The following is a 23,432-nucleotide window of genomic DNA, read 5'->3' as shown; positions in this document are numbered from 1 at the left end:
CTGCTCAGTGACTGAGTGTAACCAGCACCGGCTGCTCAGTGACTGAGTGACCAGGACACCGGCTGCTCAGTGACTGAGTGACCAGGACACCGGCTGCTCAGTGACTGAGTGACCAGGACACCGGCTGCTCAGTGACTGAGTGACCAGGACACCGGCTGCTCAGTGACTGAGTGACCAGGACACCGGCTGCTCAGTGACTGAGTGACCAGGACACCGGCTGCTCAGTGACTGAGTGACCAGGACACCGGCTGCTCAGTGACTGAGTGACCAGGACACCGGCTGCTCAGTGACCGAGTGACCAGGACATAGGCTGAGGTCAGGATGCAGACAGCACGACTCGGGGTAGTTGCTCTTTGCTGCTGTGTGTGTGTGGGTGAGTCTCACTTTCTCACTCGCTCTCAGTTGGGAGTTTATTTAAGATGATCTAACGATAGAGACAGGAGAACTTGCTCACCGCGTCCCTACAAGAGATGCCGTCAGTCAGGACGGACTGTGTCGATGTGTATTCAGCCGATGTCTCGCTGTCCTTAATGGGATTTTCTCTCTCTCCAGTTACAGCACAGTTCACCATCACTGTACCAGACAATCCCATTACAGCAGCAGCCGGAGGTACGGCTGTGTTTACAGTGAAACCATCTGGTGATGTGAGGAGCGGGACCTGGCGTTTCGGCCGTGTGGTTGTTGTTAATTGGTATCCGGGAGGACAGGACATATCCCCTGGTTACAAAGACCGGATTGTGTTCACAGACGCCTCTGGGACTTTTCAGCTAAACTCTGTGGATTATACTGACGCTGGAGATTACACTGTGAACATGGTGTCAGACAGTAACCTTCAGGCAACAGCGACAGTCACCCTGAAGGTGGAGGGTGAGTAACAGTTACAGTTAACAATAATCTGTCTATGTACCACTCATGTCCCGGGTTATTGGCCACTAACTGTGTCACGAAGCTTCAGAAGAAAATTAAAATGAATATCTTCGCACAAAATGTTTTATATCCAAACAAATGGACAATCTGCTCCGGATCTAATGCTTCAATATCATGGCTCTGAGCTGCTTGAATCAGAGAAATAATGTTTCTACTGTATCAATATACGTATGTGTCATTTTCCTCTTTGTGGAGTCCTGTAGCTCAGTGATTAGAGCACTCGCTTTGCAGGCGAGAGACCTGCGTTCAATTCCCGGCAGAGTTTCCTTACTCCACACTCCTGATAATAATCCCTCAAGAAAAAAATAATAAGTTGGTCATTTCAATCCACCATTGTTTGTGGGACGCTGCTGTGCACAATTTGCTGCCGAATATCGTCCACAAATATACAGTCAATTCACTTGACAGTCTATTCTGTAAAGCGCTTTGAGAAGTCTAGACGTGAAAAGCGCTATATCTAATGCAAGGATTATTATTATTATTATTACTTTCTCTCTAAAACTCATTTATCCACTCTCCTGAAGTATAGTTTTTTGGCACATGTGGCCACTTGTATCTCGAATAAGTAGTTTTTATTAGCAATTTCATAACTCGCTCACCTCGAAAGCGAGAGGACGTGGGTTCGATTCCCAGGTGAGCAAAATCTTTGGCAAGTTTCCGAGCTCCACACACAGATGCAAGTTCCCGAGCAGTAAGTGGGAACCCGCTTGTTGGTGGATTGGCGGATCGCTTTCCGGGAGTAATAATCCCTCCCCCTCCAAATAAAATTGTGCACTCAATCCTGTTCGTAGGACAGTACTGAAGGGGAGAAGCAGGAAAATCGAAAGCACGGTCGAAGAAGAGGGTCTTGAGGTGGGTCTTGAAGGAGGCAAAGGAGGGACTGCGGGATGGAGTTCCAGGGAGCAGAGTGGCAGAAGGTCCGCCCACTCGCCAATAGTAGGAAAGCGAGGCGTGGGACGTGGAGCAGGCCGGTGGGAGCGAGCAGTATGATAGGGGGTTAAGAGGTCACAGAGGTCGGGGGGAGCAAGACCATGGAGGGCTTTCAAGGTGAGGACCAGGATCTTGAACTGTATCTGATGCGAAGCCTATGATGTCTATGAGTAGGGGGGCAAGGAGTGGAGCTGGGAGGTAAGGAGGGGAGTTGGGATGGGGTCTAGGGAGCAGGTGGTCGGTTTCATGGGATGAGAGAGGAGGGGGAGACAGGTTCGAAGGTGTGGAGGGAGGGATGGGCAAGGGCTGGGGTGGGAGGGGGAGATGGGGAGGGGTAGCAGATGGAATGGCAGAGGCAGCTGAGCGGATCCCCTCGACATTGGATTCGAGGAAGTCCAGCATCGCTTTTATTTGGGGGATTGGTGGGTGGGATATCAGGAGAAACTCCCTTCCCTTTTCAAACAGTGCTACGGGATCTTTAACATCCATCTGTACAGACAGAGCAGACTGGAGTGGAGTGTCAGCCCACACCATGAGCTGATGTTGGGCTCTTTGAGGGACAACAATTTGTTCATATCGTGAATCATCACCAAGAATACGAGAGCCAAGAATGTTCATTTACACTCAGGTGCAGTGTATTGTTGCTGATGGGTTTATTTTTCTGTAATCTATGGCTATATTTATGACAATCAACCTCAAAGATATGAATTTGGAATGAGTATGGAATCAATTATAATAAAAAAAATCCTTGCATTTGATACAGCGCCTTATCACGTCTTCAAAATATCTCAAAGCACTTTATAGAATATACTGCAAAGTGTCGTGACTGTGTGTTTTGTGGACAAAACATGGCAGCCAATTGTGCACATCGTCATCCCACAAACATTTGTGGATTGAGTGACTATGTTATTATTATTTATTTTTTGAAGGGATTATTACCCCCAGAAAAGCGATCTGCCAATCGACTAACAACCGGGTTCCTACTCACTGCTGATAAACAGAGTGTGTGTGTGTGGAGTAAGGAAACTTGACTACGGTTTTGCACTGCCCAGGAATCGAACTCGGGTCCTCTCACTTGCGAGGCGAGTGCTCTCACCACTGAGCTCCAGGACTTGAGCAAGAGTTGATTAGGAGTATTTACAATAGAGATTTACACTAACACACACAGAGGAAGGGGATTGGAGAGTTAGAGAGGAGAACTGGGATGAGGATGGATGGCTTCTTAGAGAAGAAAGAAACTGACATAAAAATAATGGACTGAATGGCTTCATAGAGTATTCAACATCTGTATGAGATCAGAAGGTTGTGAGATTAATCCTCATGTCAGGACTTGCAGTCAAGGCTGACACTGTGATGCAATGCTGGGGGTGTCCTTCAATTAAAAGTTAAAGATCCCGTGGCACGAGAAGGAAGTTTTCCTGGTGTCCGGGCCAAGAATCCACCAAATAAAGTCACTCCTTCACTTCTTGGCTGTTTGTGGGGCTTTGCTGTGTGCAAGCAAATTGGTTGCCACGTTTGCCTATAAATACACAGTCACGTCCTCCCGACGTGAAAGGCGCTCTATAAATGGAATCTTGTTGTTGTTGTTGTTGTTGTTCACAGTAAACTCCAGCGAAGCACTTCGAGATGCCTCTATGATGTGATCAGGTGCTATATCAAATACAAAGATTATTATATAGATAACAGTTACAGAAGGATCTTTGAGGCTCAGTGGTGGAACTTGTTTTAAGAAATGATGTGATGCTATAAAGGGAAGACAAAGAGCTGCTTCGATAGAGAATCCTGATTTTGCAGAAGGCATTAATTAGTGCAGTCGGGCTCTGCTGTCTTCTGACGCTTTGAGACCTACTGACATGAAAGGTCTTTTGGTCAGCCGGGTATCTGACACATGCGGAAACCCATCACCATGTTTACGATGGATCTACTACTATTATTATTATTATTATCTAAGATGGCAATGCCAGATGCATTTTGAAAAACGTTCAAAATACTCTCTGAAAAAATAGATAGGATCAAGCATTACACGCACAAGTCTAGTGCCAATACTTATAACAATAATAATATTAACATATAATATGTAGTTTTATTAATGTGTTTAGCCCAAGTGATTACGTCGTAAGAGATTAGGAACGAGAAAATATCAGGAAATATATCAATCTACTAATTGAATGCAGATGTATGTGACAATGTAAAACAAACAAAGTTCCTATAATCATCGGTGCAACTGGGAATATTAATAAGACTTTTCAAAAATAGCTCAACACAGCACCTGATGAACAAAATATCAGCAACGCTGCAAAAGGGAGTTAATTTAAGAAGTTGAAACATCAAACAAAAGTAACATCAATGGCAGTGTTATTGGTCTGGCCGACCATCACTGAAAACCATTTAGAAATGACCATGAAGTGCTTTGTCAGGCTGTTCAGCACTCCGAACGCTATCCTGTGGGAAGGGCGCTGTTTAATGCAAGTTGTTGTTGTTGTTGTTTGTTGGTGAACACAGCAGGAAAGTTATTGCTCGCGATCTTGCTGATTAATAAAGATAATATGGACAGTTATGATTTAGTTACAAATACTGTTTTGGAATATTTTAGATTGACACCTGAATCATATTGTAAATGCTGTATTGCAGAAAGTATAAATATGGTTGGGATGAAAAGCAGATCTATTTTCTCTTGGATGTACAACTGAGCCATGTTGTTGAACACAGGAACAACCGATCACTGAGGTTTCATGGCCAAATCACTTGATGGCCTGAGACCTCTCCAACTTGCTCACACCTCACACCTCTTCCCAGCCCTTTCGCTTGGTTTGCTCAGGCCTTGTGCACATCCCCTGACCCTCTGCTCCACCTTCAATCACGTTGCCCTGAGCCCCTGGAACTCCCGGCCTCAATCCCTGAAGGCTTTCCTCTTTGACGGTGCCTACGGTCCACTCCCCTTTCTCCCCGTCTCAGCCTCAAACTCTGCCAACGCTGAGACACTGCCCCACAGGAAAGTCACTGTATAAATGCAAGTTGTTGTTGCTGATGTTTTATTGGTCTTTCCAACAAACTGTTGTATTTTACACAGAATGTGATGCACAGAATGTAAATACTCTCCTGTGTTTTGACAGAATCTGTTTCCAATATTGTTGTTACCCCCAATGTCACGCAGTCAGTAGAATATAATGACACTGTGGGGCTGACGTGCACTGCATCAGGGACAGACGTGTCATATCAATGGTTGAAGGACAATAAAACTATCAGCTCTGACAACAGGACTGTCCTAAGTGTGGATAACAAACCCCTGACTATAGCTGCAGTACTGAGGGCTGACAGTGGGAATTACACGCACTGGGACAACAACACCGTTAGTAACGACACAAGCCATCCATTTTATCTCAATGTCAACTGTAAGTATCACATTAAAAGCAGCTTCAATGTTATATTTTTGTAAATGATTTTTATAATCTTGGTTAATGTTATGAAATATTTGTTTCCACAAACATTATATGCTTCATATCCATTTTGGACGCCATATAATCGATTCCTTCAACAAACACTGAATTTGATCAAATTTAACAAAAGGTTTGTGATTGTAAAAGCAATGAAAAGGTAAAAGAATATCCGGCATTAAACTCTGAAATGAAACTATTTTCATTACAAATTTCAATCTAAACCATTATAAAACTATTAGATGTTAATTCTGTTTGATTCTCTTCAACGAACTTTCATTTGTACCAACAGAATGAAAACACTTGTTCACTCCTGAAATAAATACCATAATAATTGAATAAATTGTTTTATGATGAACAATGAAAAAATCCCTACTAAATTGGTACTCACTTAAAATATATGAGGAGAAATTCCCCCTTGGGTCTATTGTATTATCATTTCACAGCAAAAAGAATTAAATACTTAAATTGTGTCTATTGAACTCCATTGAATTTGTTTGCAAAATTTTGGTGTTCAGGTTTATCCTCCCGACGTGAAAGCGCTATACAAATGTAATCTTGTTGTTATCGTGATCTTTAGTGTTGGTGATGGGCTGTACATTAGATAGTTCTAGACTTGTGATGTATATGATGTTACAAATGATGTGCATTTGTTCTGGATGGACCAGAATTACCCAATGTGTCCATCATCCCGGATAAAATATTATACAGTTCAGGAACAACTGTTAAGTTCTTGTGCTCCGCGGACTCAAATCCAGCCTCTGAATTTCAGTGGTTTCACAATGGTGCCTCTCTTCAACAAAACGGTCAACAAATAATCATTAATAATATTTCTATGAACGCCACTGGAAATTACACTTGTCAGGCACATAACAATGTAACACTAAGGTACAATGAAGCAACCAGGGAAATCCAAGTTATAGGTATGTAATGATAATTTATTAAATAGTAATTATTTTTATGTCATTTTCACTCCTAATTTTGAAAGGTAAAACTATGTTTTTTTTGCAGAAATTGAACAGCTAACATATAAGTTATTTTATGTGAATGATATGACTTTATCCATGGGTTTCAGTAGCCGGTAATTGTTTGCTGTGATGGGCAAACTTTGAAAACTTGTCTCTTAGAACTTCTAAAGCAAAGTGCTGACATGATGTACCGGAAACGCTTACGGTTTACCACCATCTGTAAAAGTAATGTCATTATGATATTGTTACCGCGAAGTCCAATCAATGTTTACAGGTGAACGTAGATAGAACTCCTCAGATCATGAATATATCCATGTTCCCCGGCCCTGCCCTCCCCACCATCTGCAGTTAGGCCTTCAGCCTCTTTGCCCCCACCCTGTGAACCTCCATCTCCAAATCCCTCCGCCCTATCCCCTCCCTTACCTCCTTAAAAACCCGTCTCAAGACCCTCCCCTTCGACCGCGCCTTCAGTCACCCCCCCACCCCCACTTGCCCTCCACCCCTCCTGATCCCAACCCCAGTTCGGGTGCACACCTTTGACAGTCCGTGGCCTTGGGATAGTCTACTGATGTCAAAGGCTCTGTGTAAATGTCATTTGTTGTTGTTAATTTCAACAACTTCAAAAAAGTTGGGATAATTCTTAGCACTTTAATAGTTGGAACCGTGTTTGAATGTGTACAAAATTGAGACAGACAGATGTTCACTAAAGAAATTGAGATATAACTTAATAATTAACTGTTACACTGCTGTAGGATAAAGGCAACTGAGAACAGAAATAACCTATTGCTAAATAAGACCTTTTAGGAACCCAATCGCATAGAACGACTAATATGTGAAGTCATAGAATCATAGAATATTACAGCACAGAATGAGGCCATTCGGCTCTCGTGCCTGTGACAGCTCTTTGGAAGAGCTGCCCAATCAGTTCCACTCCCCCACTCTCTCCCGATAGCCCTGGAAATTTGTCCTCCCAAAATATTTATCCACTTAAGAACATAAGAACATGAGAAATGGTGGACGAAAAAAGACAGAGGTCCATCCAGTTTGCCTTCCATCTTCCTGGTGTTCACTTGCACATATGTCCCGAACTACCTACGTACTATATCCCATGTTATTTCCTAAAAACATCTAATCTGTGTTTGAAAGAATCAACACTTCTCTCTTTTCAGGCAGTGTATTCCAGATCTGAACAGCTCACTGTGTGAGAACATTTCTCCCCGTCTCCCCTCTGATTCTTTTGATAACTATCTTAAATCTATGTCCTCTGATTACTGACCCACCCGCCAGTGGAAACAGTTTCTCTCTGGTCATTCTGTCAAATCCCCTCATAATTTTGAACACCTCTATTAAATCTCCCCTTAACCTTCTCTGCTCTAAGGAGAATAATCTTAGCTTCTCTACCTCTCCTCATAACTGAAGTCCCCCATTCCTGGTACCATCCTCCGTAAAGATTGTTGCCCAGAATTGAACTCGGTACTCGAGCTGAGGCCTAACCAGTGTTTTATATAACTCGCTAACCTTCTTACTAGAAAATAACCTTCTTACTAGAAAATAATTCTGTTAGGTATCAAGAGCCAGTCATGGACCTTAATTAGTAAATGGGATAGGGGAGAGGGTCCCACAGAGGTGAGTCTTTGCCCCAAGACCCACCGAGATAGTATAAATGTGGCAGTGGTTTTAGCTCATTAAACTCCAGGAAATACCCCAACACACACTCTGGGTCTCCAGGTCTCAGCCCAGTCTGCACCAATACTCTGCGGAATGAGGTGAGCAGAGTGCAGCGCTCCAGGGAGAGAGCGCATTCCATTCCAGACACAGGGAATTCCCATGTGTTAGGTGGGATGCACGGAGTTCTCAGTTTGGTTTGGATACTCAACCACCGGGCGACCAAACCCAAAAGGACCTGACATTTTTGTGCTGGTGGCTCAAGATTTATTCAGGAACAAAGAGAGTGAGGAACTGAATCGGAGCCTCAGTGCAACTGTGAGCAACAATTAAATATGTGTTTTATTAACATGAAGGTAATGGAAACTACAGTTTGAATAATGAATGAATCATAAACCCTCTCTCCCCCCGGCTTGGAGTCAGGCTCCGCCACTGTAAAGCACTCTGAGTCGCCGTCCGGCGTGGAGGGCGCTATATAAATCCAAGTTGTTGTTGTTGAATGAATGAATAGTCCAATTTCGCCTGATTCTTGGTCACTGTGGTTTGTGTCCTCTAACAAATATATTACACACTAAATGAATGTCCTGTTTTGCGAGATCCAATTTCCAAGCCCACTATTTCATCCAATGTCACTATTCCGGTAGAACATAATGACAGTGTGGCTCTGACCTGCACTGCAGTGGGCACTGCCGTCTCATATCTGTGGTATAAGGACAATGATGGTATCTATGTTGACACAAGGATTGCGCTAAGTGATGGCAATAGAACTCTCACTATACCTGGAATTTTAAGGTCTGACACAGGAGAATATACGTGTTTTGGGTACAACGTAATGAATGGAAAGACAAGTGATTCTTATCTACTCAATGTTAACTGTAAGTGACCCGATCAAACACTATTTGTGGTTTCTAATCTTCATCAATTAATTGCCAACCCGCCTGACTAAATTGTGAAAATGTTCTGCTCACACACACATACGCTGAATACGATTGGCACTTTAGCTGCTTTGCTGTGCAGTCAATGTTTAAAATAGATATTACCATCACGACTTGTACTTTGATTGAGATAGAGGTGGCAATACATTGATACTTGACTAATGGTCACTTTGACGTGTTGTAACACTGGAGCCCATAGGCAACAGCACAAAGTGACCTTTTGTCAAGTGGTGTTAAATGGGCACCTGGTCTTAGCATCAATCTTTTATAGGGTGAGTGGGTGCACACGGACAACTCTTTATTATAATCTTCTCAGTCTGTTTGTGGTTGATATTAATGAGGTCTTAAAGTAATAAGTATAGAAATCACATTTTCGGATATCAGCTTCTTATTTTATTCCATATCTACAACAGAAACATATGGAGAAATCCCTTTCTGGAGTAAACTTGCCGGGGGGGAAGTTTGTTACAAATTATGAAAGCATTCGGCCAATTCGAAATTCAGTAACACATAAAACGATAGATTCATATCGCTTCTCGATTTAATACGTTACAATGTTCAACACTTTGGGTTCTGTTATGCCAAGTTGATAATTACAAGAATAGTGGCCTTTCTATTGAAGCAAACGTTTTATACTTATTTACTTTTAACCTTAGTTTCTCCCAACAGATACCTCCACCCGTAGCGCTGACTGTTTACAATGGGTAGTTTTAGATCCATGGTGATCTGCTCCGTTGATGTTGTATAAAACGCTGTGGAGATTGTGTTTGAACCAACCTGTGAATCTATTTTAGATGGACCAGAATATCCCAACGTATCAATCAATCCACATTTACAATTAATTAGTTCAGCATCAACTGTTAATCTCTCGTGTTCTGCGGAATCAAACCCACCTTGTGAATTTCAATGGTATTTCAATACTTCCTCTTTTCTACAAAATGACTCGGACCTTCTCATTCCCAATATTACCCCGAAGAACGCTGGGAATCACACGTGTCAGCCTTTAACAGTGTAACCCAAAGGTACAGGTCAGCCACAAGAGAAATCATTATCATCGGTATGTAATATGTAATCCATCATATCCTTACATTTGGTATCTCGTTGCCTTTGGCACAGCAACTATCACATTGTCAAGATACCTCAAAGTGCTTCATAGGATTTACTGTAAAGTGCTGTGACTATGTGTATGTGTGACTGTGGCAGACAGTGTCCATAGCAATGTCCCACAAACATCCGTGGAGTGAATGACCATATTATTATGATTATTAAGCTCATCCACTGCACGATTCGAAAACAGAGGAATCCTAATGTGGATTTCCTGACCAACAATCCCTCAAATAAAAGTTTTGTGACTGTTTGTGGGACAGCAGCAATTTGGCTGCTGCGTTTGCCTACAAATACACAGTAAATCGTATGAAGCGCTTTGAGACTTCCTCCTGACATGAAAGGCTCCATATCAAATGTAAGTTTATCACTTGTTCATTTGCTGCTGAGAAATGTGTTATTTTATTCTTTATTAAATCCAAGTTGTTGTTGTTTAAAGTTGCCAAACGTTTCTAACAGTACTGAGTGTTGATGGGTAAGTTTTGTGTTTGATTTTGTGAAAATGAATGAAGAATGACAGGAGCAGAGATTCCTGGCCACCGGATTGACCTTGTGACGTAAAATTTGTTCTGTTACGTCATAAAATGTACCTACAATTTTGTGCCATTTTTAATTTACAGTAAAACTATAAGCAGTGCTGCGTCTCTGCCATGTTTGTAGCATTTTATTTCCAACTAAGTTGCAACTTTACTGTCAAAAGTGAATATTTGGAGAGTTCAACAGAGTATTTTTAAGGAGAAAGAATGTTATGTGATAGTTAACAGTACTTTAAAATCTCAAGAAGTTAGATCACCAAAGGGAGTGAATCAACCCCACATGCTCTCTTTATCCCCCTTTACAATACTCTTTTTATATCATTCCATGTACATAAGAATGTGCAGGACTGAAACAGGCCACGATGGTCTATCTCAAAGTAAAACAGCAACAAAAAAATTACATTTATAGAGCACCTTTCATGTCGTGAGGACGTCCTAAGGCGCTGGACAGTCAGGGGTTAGGACCCGAGCATGGGGGGAGGGGTGGGATAGGGTGGGGTAGGGGTTAGGGAAGGCAGAGAGGTGGTTTAAAATAATATAATCCATGACCCATTCTTCTGAATTATCAAGGGGCTTGGATCGTAATTCATTATAATAATGAGAATAATCTTTGCATTTGATATGGCACTTTTATCACATCACCGACACATCAAAGCACTTCATAGGATACTGTGAAGTGATATAGTTGTGTGTATTTTCTGGGAAAATACGGTAACCAATTTTGCGCACAGCAATCTCCCCACCAACTGCCTTGGAGTGAGTGGCTGATTTTATTTGTAGGATTGTCGGCCAGGACACCAGGAGAAGGAACTCCATTCTATTTTCGAATAGTGGGAGTCCTGTAGCTCAGGGGTTAGAGCGCTCACCTCGCAAGTGAGAGACCGGGGTTTGATTCCCGGCAGGTGAAACGTTTCGTTACTCCACACACCTCTATTTACCTTCGCAGTAAGTAGGAACCTGGTTATTAGTCAATTGGCGGATTGCTTTTCTGGGGGTAATAATTCCTTACATTGTCCTTACAATGGCTTGAAACTACAACCTTCTGATTCATGTGTGAGAGTGCCACTAATTGAGCCGGGCTGACACACTATATTGTTCAGGGACACAAACAAATAATACATTTATCATTCAATCCATGACTGTTTGTGGGACACTGCTGTGCGCAATTGGTTGCCACGTTTCGCCCAGTGCTCTGAGACGTCTCGAAGTCATGATAAGGAGCTATATCAAATGCAATGATTATTATTAACGTCCATCTGGACAGAAGGCAGGATTTAATGTCTCATCCGAACCTTATGTTGTTCAGTATAAGGGTCGGACGCTGGTCAGTATTAGAGACAGGTTAGTTTTAGGTCAGTCCTGTAGGGAATCCTGGAGCTCAGTGATTAGAGCACTCGCCTTGCAAGTGAGAGACCGGGGTTTGATTCCTGGAAGGGTGAAAGTGTCCTTACCCCACACGCCTGACAATAATCCCTCAAGAAAAAAAAATATTATTTGGTGATTCAATGTTTGTGGGACATTGCTGTGCAAAATTGGTTGCCTCGTTTCGCCCACAAATAAACAGTCAATTCACTTTACAGTGTATTCTGTGAAGAGCTTTGAGATGTCTGGAAGACGTGAAAAGCTCAATATCAAATGCACTGATTATTATTATTAGTCTAAGGGTTGAGTCACTATTAGTTCGTTCAGTATTATTCTTGGATCAGTATTCGGGACGGTCAGTTCGCTGAATGTGGTTATTGATTATTACAGCAAAGTGAAAAGGATTGATACCAATGAAGGAAAACATGACACGGAAACATGGAACTCTCTTTAAGGGGGTCCTGTTATAATGTAGAATTTACTTCCAAGACATGGATTGTCTTCAGCACAAGAAAGGAAGGCTTCGCACATAACAAACATGTACAGCAGCTGATGCAAACTGAAGTGGTGACCCTGAAGTTGGGCTGTTTGTGGTTCAGGAATCCAAGCAGTCACCGTCATGTCATCACTGACGAGCAGCCACTGCTGATCACACTGCGCTATGAGGCAGATTACAGTGTTATGGACTCCAGCAATGCCTTCTGATGGGGTTAGAATTCTCCTGATAAAGGTCCGCTGTGTCAGTCCTTGGGTATGTGGCAAACAGATCATGATACTGTAATCATCCTTGTATTTGATACAGTGCCTTATCACGTCTTCGAGACGTCTCAAAGCGCTTCACAGAATATACTGTAAAGTGTAGTGACTGAATATATTGTGGACGAACCACGGCAGCCAAATGCGCACAGCAGTGTCCCACAAACAGTCATGGATTGAAGTGACCAAATTATTAGTATTATTTTTTGAAGGAATTATTACCCCCGGAAAATTGATCCACCGATCGACTAACAACCGGGTTTCTACTCACTGATGGATAAACAGAGGTGTGTGAGTGTGTGTGGAGTGAGGAAACTTGCCCAACATTTCGCTCTGCCCAGGAATCGAACCCAGGTCTCTCACTCTGGCGAGTGCTCTAACCACTGAGCTACAGTACTATTAAAACAGAAACCAAAAGAATAACTTTGTCAAAAAGTTTAGCATAACAACTGGTTTATAATTGTATGATTCTATTATCATTCTATTTACAGAAAATATCACCAGCGTCACCGTAACACAGAACATTCCCAACCCGATAGAATACACTGACACTGTGACACTGACATGTGATGTTAAAGGCACTGTTGAGTCACGGTTGTGGTTTAAGGATGAGAGAGCTCTCCACAGCAATGACAGGATCACAATCTCCCAGGATAATGCCACCCTGACCATCATCAGTGTGACTAGAAATGATGGTGGAACGTATCGGTGTGAGGCAAAGAACAGCCTTAGCTCTGTGTCCGGCAGCCACACACTGAGCATTGCGTGTAAGTACTCAGTCACCTCTCAGAATAAGGCTTCAATCTTATGCTTTACATTCAGTGGTAATAAAGAAGCCGTTCTTGCGTCTGTTGCAGATGGACCAGACACCCCTGAGCTTACAATCACTGGGACACACTCAGCAGAACTTGGAGACTCTCTAACATTGTCTTGTTCTGCTCAGTCAAACCCAGAAGCTCAGTATCAATGGATATTTAATGGCACCGTTCTGCCACATACAAGTTCAAATTTCACCATTCATCAAATAAGCCCGACTGACCGTGGGATTTACACTTGTCAGGCTCGTAACAACATTACCTTAAGAGTGAATGAGACAACATTAAACGTAACTTTACAGGGTAAGTGAACGTACTGTGCTGTGATGTGCTATCATGATGTGGTCATGATATTTCTAGCTTTTCTACGTTGGGAGCTCAATATACTCTTCTGTATAGTGGTAGCAAATGCATTGCATTGATGTTCAGCTCCAACTCGTGTGTTTCAAATGCAGCGAAGTTTTGCAATTTAATAAGTTATGAACAGTTATCAACATCAGCGGATGTAGAATTAAGAGTGGAAGTTGAAAAGAAGTTGGTCTGTTTTCGAGTCCGAAAACCAAGCAGCCACAGTCATGTCATCACTGACGAGCAGCGACTGCTGATCACACTGCGCTATGAGGCAGATTACAGTTTGATGGACTCCAGCAATGCCTTCTGATGGGGTTAGAATTCTCTGAAGAAGGTCCACTGTGTCAGTCCTTGTGTATGGATTGAAGTGACCAAATTATTAGTATTATTATTTGAAAGGAATTATTACCCCCGGAAAATTGATCCACCAATCGACTAACAACCGGGTTTCTACTCACTGATGGATAAACAGAGGTGTGTGTGAGTGTGTGTGGAGTAAGGAAACTTGCCCAACATTTCGCTCTGCCCAGGAATCGAACCCAGGTCTCTCACTTGCGTTAGAGTGCTCTAACCACTGAGCTACAACACTATTAAAACAGAAACAGAAAGAATAACTTTGTCAAAAAGTTCAGCATAACCACTGATTTATAATTGTATGATTCTATTTTCATTCTATTGACAGAGAAAATCACCAGCGTCACCGTAACAAGCAACGCTCCCAACCCGATAGAATACACTGACACTGTGACACTGACATGTGATGTTAAAGGCACTGTTGAGTCACGGTTGTGGTTTAAGGATGAGCGAACTCTCCACAGCAATGACAGGATCACAATCTCCCAGGATAATGCCACCCTGACCATCATCAGTGTGACTAGAAATGATGGTGGAACGTATCGGTGTGAGGCAAAGAACAGCCTTAGCTCTCAGTCCGGCAGCTACACACTGAGCATTGCGTGTAAGTACTCAGTCACCTCTCAGAATAAGGCTTCAATCTTATGCTTTACGTTCAGTGGTAATAAAGAAGCCGTTCTTGCGTCTGTTGCAGATGGACCAGACACCCCTGAGCTTACAATCACTGGGACACACTCAGCAGAACTTGGAGACTCTCTAACATTGTCTTGTTCTGCTCAGTCAAACCCAGAAGCTCAGTATAAATGGATATTTAATGGCACTGTTCTGTCACACACAACTCCACAGCTCACCATTGATCAAATAAGCCCGACTGACCGTGGGAGTTACACTTGGAGCCCTGTAGCTCAGTAGTTAGAGCTCTCGCCTCGCAAGCGAGAGGAACTGGGTTCGATTCCCGGGCGGGTCAGGGTGGCTCCACGGGGACGTGTTTGGCAACGCAAAGTGGGAATGGAGTCCCCCCTCTGTGACGTTCTCTGGTCCTGTTCCTGAGCCAGGAGGGTCCAGAGAATCCCAGGGCCCTCACTCTCTCCCAGGGCTGATGACGACAACCGAGCCAGACTGACACTCCTCGCCTCCGTTCCCACATTGCTCACTCCTGTCGATCAGCTGAACGTTTGCTCGTGAAAGAAGTCACTGCTCAACGCCCTGAAACCCTGTGGAGTCCTGTAGCTCAGCAGATAGAGCTCTCGCCTCGCAAGAGAGAGGAACTGGGTTCGATTCCCGGGCGGATCATTAGGCAGAACACACACACCTTTGATAGCAGCAGTAAGTAGGAAGTCGGTTGTTAGTCGATTGGTGGATCGTTTTTCCGTGGATAATAATGTCTCCAAAAGAAAATAAAAAATTGGTCACTCAATCCACGACTGTTTGTGGGACGTTGCTGTGCGTAATTGGCTGCTGCGTTTTTCCCACAAAATATACAGTCACTACACTTTACAGGGTATTCTGTGAAGCGCTTTGAGACTCTCGAAGATTTGATAAGGCGCTGTATTAAGGATTATTAACGATTATTATGATAACCCATGTGAAGGGCATTGTATGAACATTAACATCTGTTGACTTTCCCCTCCAGATTCTGTTGGTGCTCAGGATCAGAGCGCCACCATCGCAGCCATCACTCTCGGGGTTATATTGTTTGTGATCATCATTCTCCTGATTGCTGTTGTCGTCTACAGACAGTGTGGGCATTCTGCTGGAGATCCCGGTAACTACATCACTTTTATTTGCGGTGACGTACACTGTGTTATACATAATAATCATATGATAATCCTTGCGTGTGGTTTGGTGTAGTGCCTTTCCTGTCTGGACGATGTCTCCGCTGACTTCACAGGATACACAAGTCACTTCATTCCCTCCCACCTCCCGACCCACCTGACCTCCTTACCCCCAATTCACCACCCGCTGCCTCTGATCGGTTGGCTGCGGCCTCCTGTTTGTCACGCGTCCCCTCCGTGGCCCTCAGCCACAACCCCCCAAAACGCGGGAACTCTCTCCCTCAATCCCTCCGCCTTACCCCCTCCCTCTCTCCCCACCTTCCCTCCGCCTCACCCCCTCCCTCTCTCCCTCAATCCCTCCGCCTCACCCCCTCCCTCTCTCCCTCAATCCCTCCGCCCCGCCCCCTCCCTCATCCCTCCGCCTTACCCCCTCCCTCTCTCCCCACCTCCCTCCGCCTTACCCCTCCCTCTCTCCCCACCTTCCCTCCGCCTACCCCCTCCCTCTCTCCCCACCTTCCCTCCGCCTTACCCCCTCCCTCTCTCCCTCAATCCCTCCGCCTTACCCCCTCCCTCTCTCCCCACCTTCCCTCCGCCTTACCCCCCCTCCCCTCTCTCCCCACCTTCCCTCCGCCTTACCCCCTCCCTCTCTCCCCACCTTCCCTCCGCCTTGCCCCCTCCCTCTCTCCCCACCTTCCCTCTGCCTTGCCCCCTCCCTCTCTCCCCACCTTCCCTCCGCCTTACCCCCTCCCTCTCTCCCCACCTTCCCTCTGCCTTACCCCCTCCCTCTCTCCCCACCTTCCCTCCGCCTTGCCCCCTCCCTCTCTCCCCACCTTCCCTCTGCCTTACCCCCTCCCTCTCTCCCCACCTTCCCTCCGCCTTACCCCCTCCCTCTCTCCCCACCTTCCCTTTGCCTTGCCCCCTCCCTCTCTCCCCACCTTCCCTCTGCCTTGCCCCCTCCCTCTCTCCCCTCCTTCCCTCCGCCTTACCCCCTCCCTCTCTCCCCACCTTCCCTCTGCCTTGCCCCCTCCCTCTCTCCCCACCTAAAGACCTTCCATTTTGATCGTGTTTACAGTCACCCCCCCCACTACCCCCCCCCCACCCCTGCCCTTGGCTCGTTGTCAGCCTGTGTTGCAATGTGAAACTCTCTGAAACACTCTGGGCACTACCCTGCATGAAAGGCGCTGTGTTGTTGTTGTTGTACAGGTGTACACTCCATTGTAAGCGTATCTCACGGAGTCCTGTAGCTCAGTGGTTAGAGCACTCACTTTGCAAGTGAGAGACCTGAGTTCAATCCCCGGGGGGTCAGTCAGGGCCAAACCTCGGGCGAGTTTCCTTACTCCACACAGAGCCTAATAATAATCCTCCAAAACCAAAAACAATAATAAATTGGTAATTTTCAATCCACGACTGTTTGGGGGACATTGCTGTGTGCAATTGGCTGCCGTGTTCGCCCACAAATATACAGTCAATTCACTTTACAGTGTGTTCTGTGAAGCGCTTTGGGACGTCCTCTCGACGTGAAAAGCGCTATATCAAATGCAAGGATTATTATTATTATTATTATCTCTGATCAACACACGTCATCTTTTGAGCACAGTTGGTTGAATGGGTTTCTACATAATGGGTAGAAGTGGAGTCCTGTAGCTCAGTGGTTGGGCACTAAACCTGGGTTCGATTCCCAGGTGAGTCAGTTTCCTTACTCCACACACCCGCCTCTGTTTACCAGCAGTGAGGAACCCGGTCGTTACTCGATTGGTGGATCGCTTTTCTGGGGGTAATAATTCCTTCAAAAATAATAATAAATTGGTCGCTCAACCTAAGACTTGTTTGTCAGACGTCGCTGTGTGCAATTGGCTGCTGTGTTTCACCCACAAAATATACAGTTAATTCACTTTATAGTATATCCTGTGAAGCGCTTTGAGACGTCTCGAAGACTCGATAAGGCGCAATATCAAATACAAGGATTATTATTATATCAAATACAAGGATTATTATTATATCAAATACAAGGATTATTATTATATCAAATACAAGGACTATTATTATATCAAATACAAGGACTATTATTATATCAAATACAAGGATTATTATTATATCAAATACAAGGATTATTATTATATCAAATACAAGGACTATTCGAAGTGCTCAGAGGCTCAGAGAGCACAAACGAGATCTCGGTCCTAAGGTGATCCATCTGATGGGGTTTTCCGCTCCCCATTGAGGAAAGAATATCCTCGACCTGGAGAGGCAATGTCAATGGATGATACCGGGTATGAAAAATATATGAACCTGTGATGAGAGGGTAAATTAGATAATGGTGTCATTCTCACAACAGGAATCTCTTCAACACGCAATGAGGCACGAACAATCTACCAGAATGAGTCCAGCCATATGGGGAACCAGGTCAGGATAGTTACTAAAACAACCTCTGGTCAACATGGTTCCATCTCACTGTCTGTGGCATGAAGTGAGCAGCTGTTAACTCCCCTGAATCTCGCCAACTGACTCAAATTATTGACTGGATAATCAACTGCCTGAAAATAATTATGTTCTAAAAACTTTATATTTCATGTTCTTACAGGATAATGAGGTCCCAGATCGTCCATATGAGGTGAGACGGTTCATTTCATTCCTTGAGACATAATAATAAATCAGCAATGTCTCACATACAGCCACGAAGTGAAGGACCAATTCTATTTGGGGGATTGTTGGCCAGGAAATGAGGACAGAAAAACTGGCAAAATTACCAACAAAACCTCAATGTGCCCTATTGTCTGTGCTGTACTTTCTATGATTCTGAGCTTTTACTAAGAAAAGGCAATTGAAACAAGTTCTCTCTTGACTTTAACAGAGAATAGGACCACAATCTTCAGAGTACAGCAACCTGACAGGTATGTTTGAGGAATATTCTCCAGAACTCACTGAAGAGAGAAAGTGGTGTATAATTGTTGGTCAAAGCCAAGATTCACAGACAGAAATTCCGTCTTTTGTCACAAAAGTCTCTATTGATTCAAGTCAACATCCATTTCCCAAAGCAAATAGCATCTCCATTCAACCCAACACAAAGCACAGCTCTCTGTGTGTTACGGATGTCTGGTTCAGCTTTGCTCTGTGTGAGATAAACCACTGTGATCAGATCACCGTCCTGTCTCTCCAATCCCTGGGCCCGAGTCCTAACCCCCTTCCTGACGAGAGAGACTGCTTCCTGTTCCACCCGATACATACAACACGACATTTACACACGATGGCACTTCACATCGCGAGGACCTCCCAGGACTCGGGACAGTCAGGGATTTGGGCTCAGGGAGTGGGTGGGGGTTGGGGTAAGGGAGGGTGGGAGGACGGCCCAAAGTCATGGTCGGCTGAAGAAGAGGGACTTGAGACGGGCCATGAAGGAGGCAAGTGAGGGGGTGAGACAGAGGGACTGTGGGATGGAGTTCCAGAAGGTGGGGGCAGAGAGGCTGGAGCCCGACCGTCGATGGTGGGGTGGTCAGCGGAGGATGTGAAGCAGGTCGGAGCCCACTGAGCGGAGGGAGGGGACAGGTTGGTAAGGGGTTAGCAGGGCAGAGGTAGCAAGAGGGAAGGCCATGGAGGGCTTTGAAGGTGAGGATGAGGATGTTGATCTCTGTCCTCTCAGTGATGGGGATCCAGTGGAGCCGGACGAGGGTGGGGGTGATGGGGTCACGGAGCCTGGTCCGGGGGAGGACATGAGCTGCAGAGTTTGGATGACTTGACACCTATTCTTACAGTTGCTGCTCCCAAAGTGTATGAGAACATCAACAATGTGCAAAGAGCAAAGAACAAAGTGAGTAAAACAATTGTTGGAGAGCATTAATGTTCGAGCTTTGATCGCACTGTTTGTCATGTGATGGAAACACTGTTTTCTCTCCTGAAACTCACCAATTAACTTGTACTCCACTGACCCCACCGGCTTCTCCTCCCCCATATTCTATGATTCTATATAATCGAATGCCTGAAATTAATTATATTCCATAATCATTGTGGACCCCAGAGTGTGCGTTGGGGTAACTGCTGGAGGCTAACCAGCTAAACCCACATAGTTTGCCATGGACTCGCTTTCCCGCTGCTTGTCCAGCGAGGACCACCCTCCCCGTTAGTCAGGGCTTTGGCTGCTGTGTTAACAGGAGCTGAGGGGGAGGATTCCCTGCCCCCAGTGACTGGTCTGCCCCAGGTCCTGCTGATGAATTCACAGACTTCTGACTTCACAGAATTGACTGTCAAGTGAATCAGAATCATCATAGAATCACAGAATTATGCAGCACAGAAGGCTGACATGAGGCTGACGGGCCTGTAGTTCTGGCTTTATCCTTCTGCCCTTTTGTATAGGGCAGTAACATTTGCAGACCTCCAGTCCTCTGGCACCACCGGTGTCCAAGGAGGATTGAAAGATTGTGGCCACAGCCTCCGTTATTTCCACCCTTACTTCGCTCAGTAGCCCAGGACGCATCCCATCTGGAGCGAGTGCCTTATCACCTTGAGCACCATCAACCTTTTTAATACCTCCTCTCAGTCTATTCGTATCTTATCCAATTTCTCTTCCCTTTTCCTCCGAAAATGGAATTTTCTTCCCTTTTGCAATTTCTCTTCCCTTTTCCTCCAATGTGGCATTGGCTGCATCCTCTTCTTTTGTGAAGATAGATGCAAAGTACTCATTGACTGTATATTTTGTGGGAGAAACACAGCAGCCAATTGCTCACAGCAGTGTCCCACAAACAGTCGTGTTGGTAGTGACCAATTTACGATTTTTTTTAAAGGAATTATTACCCCCGAAAAAGCGATCCACTAATCCACTAACAACTGGGCTCCTACTTACTGTTCGGTAAACAGAGACGTGTGGAGTAAGGAAACTTGACCAACGTTTCTCTTTGCCGGGAATCCAACCCAGATCTCCCGCTTGCGAGACAAGTGCTCTAACCACTGAGCTACAGGACTCTACGATAATGATAATAAAAGCTCATTGCACTATAGAATAGAACCCAACGGGGGCATAAAGGGGGAGAGTTAAAGAGCTAAAGAGAAGTTAAGTAAATGCTTATTTGCACAGATTTACCTCGACTTAGGGCGGTAGGTCTCAGACCTATCTCTCCACCCGCTCAGCTCCCACCCCTATCTCGGGAGCCGAGCCATTACCGTTAAGTGCTTGGACGTCCACCTGATGTGAAAGGCGCTGATAAATGTAAATTTGTATTGTGTTGTTGTATTGTATTCCCCATAGAAACTCTTTGCTAAAAGTGACCGTAACTGCATATAAAAGGGAACTGGACAAGGATTGTAAGTGGAATAATGTGAAGAGAATGGGGAAATAGCAAGAAATTAGGATTCATTTCAGAGTCCTGTAGCTCAGTGGTTAGAGCACTCGCCTCACAAGCGAGAGGAACTGGGTTTGATTCCTGGCACGAAACATTGGGCAAGTTTCTTTATGCCATACGTCTCTGTTTACCTTGCGGTGAGGAGGAACCCGGTTAGTCAATTGGTGAGCGAGTTAGTCAAGCACTCTTTATGGGGCTAATAATTCTTCAAATTAAAATAATAATATTATATTGGTCACACAATCAACGACTGTTTGTGGGTCACCACTGTGCACAATTGGCTGCCGTATTTTGCCCACAAAATATCAATCAATTCACTTTACAGAGACGTCTTGAAGACGTGATAAGGCACTCTATGATAAGGCCCGATATCAAATGCAAGGAATATTATTATTATTAGAAGTTTAGCTTTAGGAGGGGTTGGCAGTGTAGATTTAGAGGCTTTTAATTGTCTCCACTGCCATTATAATAAATCAAAAACAAATAAAAACATTTTCTTTCTTCATTTGCCAACAGAGATTACCACCAGAACCTAATGCTGACGCCAGTACGTCAGGAGGACAAGATCATGAGGGAGAAGGTAAATAATATTAATAATTATTCTTGGTCAGAGAGTAGGGGAATGGGATTGATTTGGAAGCCCTTTTCAAAGAGCCGGAACAGACATGATGGGCCGAATGGCCTCCTTCTGTGCTGCATAATGCTATGATTCTCACACAGCTGCCCAATTGCAGCAGCAATGTCCACAAACAGCCATGAAACAAAGTCCCTTTTATTTTAATTTGGGGGATTGATGACTTGGGAGAAACTCTATTTTCTTTCTTTCGAGTCGTCCCTTTAGACCTTTAACGTCCACCTGAACACTCCCAAATGGTACTGATTAATTTAACACATTTCAATGTCCCTTCAGTGCAATGTATATTTCTCTTCAGTGTAATAACTGATTATTAACTAATAGCTATAACATGTAACTATTGCTCTCCTGCTGTACAGATGCAAGTAGTTGTAAATGCTGATCTGTGCCTCAGAATTGACTGTTTTTGTTGTTTCTACAGATGCTATACGTCAATGAATATTCATCGTAGGAGCACAGGAGGCCATTCAGCCCCTCAAGCCTGTTCTACCATTCTATAAGCTCAAGGCTGATCTGTACCTCAACTCCAACTGCCTTTGCCCATATCCCGATCTCCTGACCTGACAAACATCTCTCCATCTCAGTGTTGACAATGTGAAGGGATCCACAGCCGTAATCCACAGCCTTTTGGGGGAGAGAGAGTTCCAGATTCCCACTCCCCTTTGGGCAAAAAACTGCCCCGATTTCACTCCTAAATGTCCTGTCTCTGATTATAAGATGATGTCCCCCTTGTTCTGGATTCCCCACTCACCAGAGGAGATAGTTCCTCTGTGTGGACTTGAACCACAAGAGCAAAAACAAAAGACGGTGCGTTAAGAGCTTTGCTTATCCCGTCTGTCTAACCAGTCAGAGGCTGTCACACAAGCCGTGCTGCTGAGTGAGGACTGCAGACTGTCCACGATATATTTTAATTGTGATTTAAACTCCAAACCTTATCACAGTGTGATTGCATGTTGCCGGCTGAGTAAAGGGCGAGTGATATAAAAAGGTTCAACAGTCGCCCGGGTACAATGTATAGCTCCTTGAACAGCATTAACCAACAGCTTAAATAATCACTTCTTCCTGCAAACAAAAGTCCACAGAATGTCTCAGGGAAAGAGAATCCAAAAGCCATAAATAAACCTTCCATTGCCTTTCGATCACTCAAATACAAACACAAACCCTCATCTGAAGGACAACACCTCCAACAATGCAGCACTGCACTGGGGTGTCAGCCTCGACTGTGTGTGTTATAATAATAATAATAATTCCTGCATTTGATACAGCGCCGTATCATATCTTCAAGTCGTCTCAAAGTGCTTCACAGAATAAAGTGAATTGACTATATTTTGTGGTGAAACACGGCAGCCAATTGTGCACAGCGACGTCCCACAAACAGTCGTGGATTGAAATGGCCAATTTATTATTATTATTAATTTTAAGGAATTTTTGAAGTAAATCCTGATGTGGAGTTTGAACCCACAACCTTGTGACTCGGAGCTGAGAGTGTCACCAACTGAGACAGGAGGACACTGTTGCCCCTCACTTGGGACTATTGATTCTATCGCTTGAGACTT

The 23,432-nt window shown here is 44.4% G+C and overlaps 1 protein-coding gene across 1 annotated transcript; it reads left to right on the top strand.

Moving 5' to 3' along the window:
- Positions 1–812: 812 nt before the first annotated feature.
- Positions 813–22,349, top strand: LOC103173394 (carcinoembryonic antigen-related cell adhesion molecule 5-like). The gene is made up of 11 exons (XM_042346122.1): positions 813–867; positions 13,109–13,384; positions 13,475–13,735; positions 14,466–14,741; positions 15,771–15,902; positions 18,248–18,315; positions 18,494–18,523; positions 18,764–18,803; positions 19,662–19,717; positions 21,759–21,822; positions 22,298–22,349. Exons 1-11 carry the CDS (start codon positions 813–815, stop codon positions 22,312–22,314), a joined length of 1,275 nt encoding a protein of 424 aa, XP_042202056.1. The 3' UTR covers positions 22,315–22,349.
- The last annotated feature ends 1,083 nt before the right edge of the window (positions 22,350–23,432 follow it).

Source organism: Callorhinchus milii, unplaced genomic scaffold, assembly GCF_018977255.1.
Source record: "Callorhinchus milii isolate IMCB2004 unplaced genomic scaffold, IMCB_Cmil_1.0 Scaffold305, whole genome shotgun sequence".
Taxonomy (NCBI): domain Eukaryota; kingdom Metazoa; phylum Chordata; class Chondrichthyes; order Chimaeriformes; family Callorhinchidae; genus Callorhinchus; species Callorhinchus milii.
This window is presented reverse-complemented; position numbering and strand designations above follow the sequence as displayed.

Coding starts and splice junctions, on each gene's coding strand:
- LOC103173394 (XM_042346122.1), top strand. CDS start 813: ATGGTGTCAGACAGTAACCTTCAGGCAACAGCGACAGTCACCCTGAAG. Junction 13,385..13,474: donor CCACACACTGAGCATTGCGT/GTAAGTACTCAG, acceptor CGTCTGTTGCAG/ATGGACCAGACACCCCTGAG. Junction 15,903..18,247: donor GCATTCTGCTGGAGATCCCG/GTAACTACATCA, acceptor TTCTCACAACAG/GAATCTCTTCAACACGCAAT.